Here is a 2,161-nt window from a genome sequence, read left to right on the forward strand (position 1 = left end):
CACATCAACACAACTATCATCCAGTGTTACACACCAACAAACGACAGTGAGTAAGACAACGAAGAGCTTGAATCAGAACTGGAGAACACACCGCGTCGTGCGATGAAGATTTTGATGGGAGATCTCGAGGCAAATGTTGGAAATGACAACAGGAACTACGAAAGGGCCATGGGGAGAGAAGCATGTGGCACCGTGAAGGACAATGGAGAGAGGCTACTGGACATCGAGACCGCCTTTGATTTTGTCATTGGAGGGACGCTCTTTCCACACTGAGACGTCCACAAGCTATCCTAGTACTCGTTCAATGGAAGAGACAAGAACCAGATTGACCACCTGATCATCAACGGGATATGGAGGTGATCACTGCCAAACGTCGGAGTGAGAAGAGGAGCTGCTGCAGGAAGTGACAACAACACCACACTGAAGCTGGAGCTGAGGAATACCAGATCCAGTCTAGCTGAGCGGGGGGCAACACTTTGACGTGGAGAAGCTGCGAGACCTTAAGGTAAAGACTGCCTTCATACTTCAGCGGCAGAAAAAGTTCCAGGTACTTGCAGATGCTGAAGACCAGACGCTGGAAGGCTCGAGAGACATCAATACAAAGTGGTAACAGCTGAAGATAGCCTACGAGCAGACCTGCAAAGCCTGCCTTAGAACAAAGCAGAGGAAGAGGAAGAAGTGGATCACAGAGGATACCTGGGAAGCCATCGAAGACAGAAGAACTCTGAAGAAGAAAGTCTTTGAGGCCAAGAGAAAGAGAGATACAATCAACAGTAGAGGGAAGCGAGCCAAATAGTGAAGAGAGTGACAAGAACAGACAAGCAGATACTCATAAACGAGCTTGCAAGCCAGGCAGAAGATGTAGCAAGCAGCGGAGAACAAGACAGAGTGAAATTCGGAACAAACAAACCACCACCAACAGAAGCAGATATACAAGAGGCAGCGAGAGACCTGGATGTCAACACTAATCCCCCAGGAAAAGACCAGAACAGCCATCAAGTCTCTCGAGAACGAAAAATCCCCTGGACAGGACAATCTCAGTGCAGAAGTGTTTAAAGCAGATCCACAGCTAGCAGCTGCCCTATTTCAGCCGCTCCTTAGGGACATCTGGGAGGAGAAGAAGTTGTCTGAAGATGGGACAGAGGGAGTCAATGTGAAGATTCCGAAGAAAGGTGGCCTTTAAAACCTGCAACAAGTCGCGATGAATCACCTTACTATCTGTACCCAGCAAGATCCTGGCCAAGATCATCATCCAGCGAATAGCCGAGACAGTGGACCAACACCTGAGAAGAGAGCACGCAGGCATTTGGAAAGGAAAGGGATTCACAGACCAGATCGTTATCCTGCGTAACATTATAGAGCAGTACACAGAGTGCCAGAGGCAACTCTATATCAACTTGTAGACTTTGAGAAGGCTTTTGACAGCGTGCACCAGGAAGGTCTGTGGCGCATCCTTCGGGCCAATGGGATGCCACAACAGATTATCGACATCATCAAAGGCTTCTACAACTACTTCACATGCAGAGTAGCAGCGAAACCAGCTTTGATGTGAGGTCTGCCGTCAGACAAGGCTGTACAATGTCTGCGATGCTCTTCCACAGGACCATTAACGTAGTAATGAGGCGCACGACAGAAGATCGGTCACGAGGTATCAGATGGACCCTCTTCCCAATGATGGAGGACCTAGATTTTGCAGATGATCTGGCGTTGGTCTCTCATACTCAGGAAGACTTGCAGGAAAAGACAACCCCACGCATAGCAAGTTGGCCTGAAGGTCAGCCAAAAGGATACAGAAGTGATGCTGGTGAACGTTTCGAGCCCTAAACAAGTTCATGTTAGCAGAGAAGACCTGACGACACCTGAGGAGTTTACTTACCTGGGCAGCATGGTAAGGTATGATCGAGGAGCAGGGAGTGACATCAAGAACCGTCTCAACAAGGTAAGAAACGCCTTCAGAATGCTCAACAACGTGTGGAAGTCCTCTCGGTACAGCACCAAGACCAAGCTGAAGATCTACCAAAGCTGTGTGACGTCCACGCTATGATATGGCTCTGAATGCTGGAAGACGACAGAGAGAAAAATCACCAGGCTGTAAGTCTTCCACACAAAGAACCCCAGGAGAATCCTGCGAGCCCTTTCGCCTGACACCATCTCTAGCCCA

At 48.9% G+C, this 2,161-nt stretch overlaps 1 protein-coding gene across 1 annotated transcript; it reads left to right on the forward strand.

Annotated features, from left to right (window-relative positions):
- The first annotated feature begins 955 nt into the window (after positions 1-955).
- LOC136282069 (uncharacterized) lies at positions 956-1,824 on the forward strand. The gene is made up of 3 exons (XM_066169310.1): positions 956-1,172; positions 1,404-1,548; positions 1,602-1,824. The coding sequence occupies exons 1-3, from the start codon at positions 956-958 to the stop codon at positions 1,822-1,824; spliced, it is 585 nt and encodes a 194-aa protein (XP_066025407.1).
- Positions 1,825-2,161: the final 337 nt, after the last annotated feature.

Source organism: Pocillopora verrucosa, chromosome 1 (genome assembly GCF_036669915.1).
Source record: "Pocillopora verrucosa isolate sample1 chromosome 1, ASM3666991v2, whole genome shotgun sequence".
Classification (NCBI taxonomy): Eukaryota; Metazoa; Cnidaria; class Anthozoa; order Scleractinia; family Pocilloporidae; genus Pocillopora; species Pocillopora verrucosa.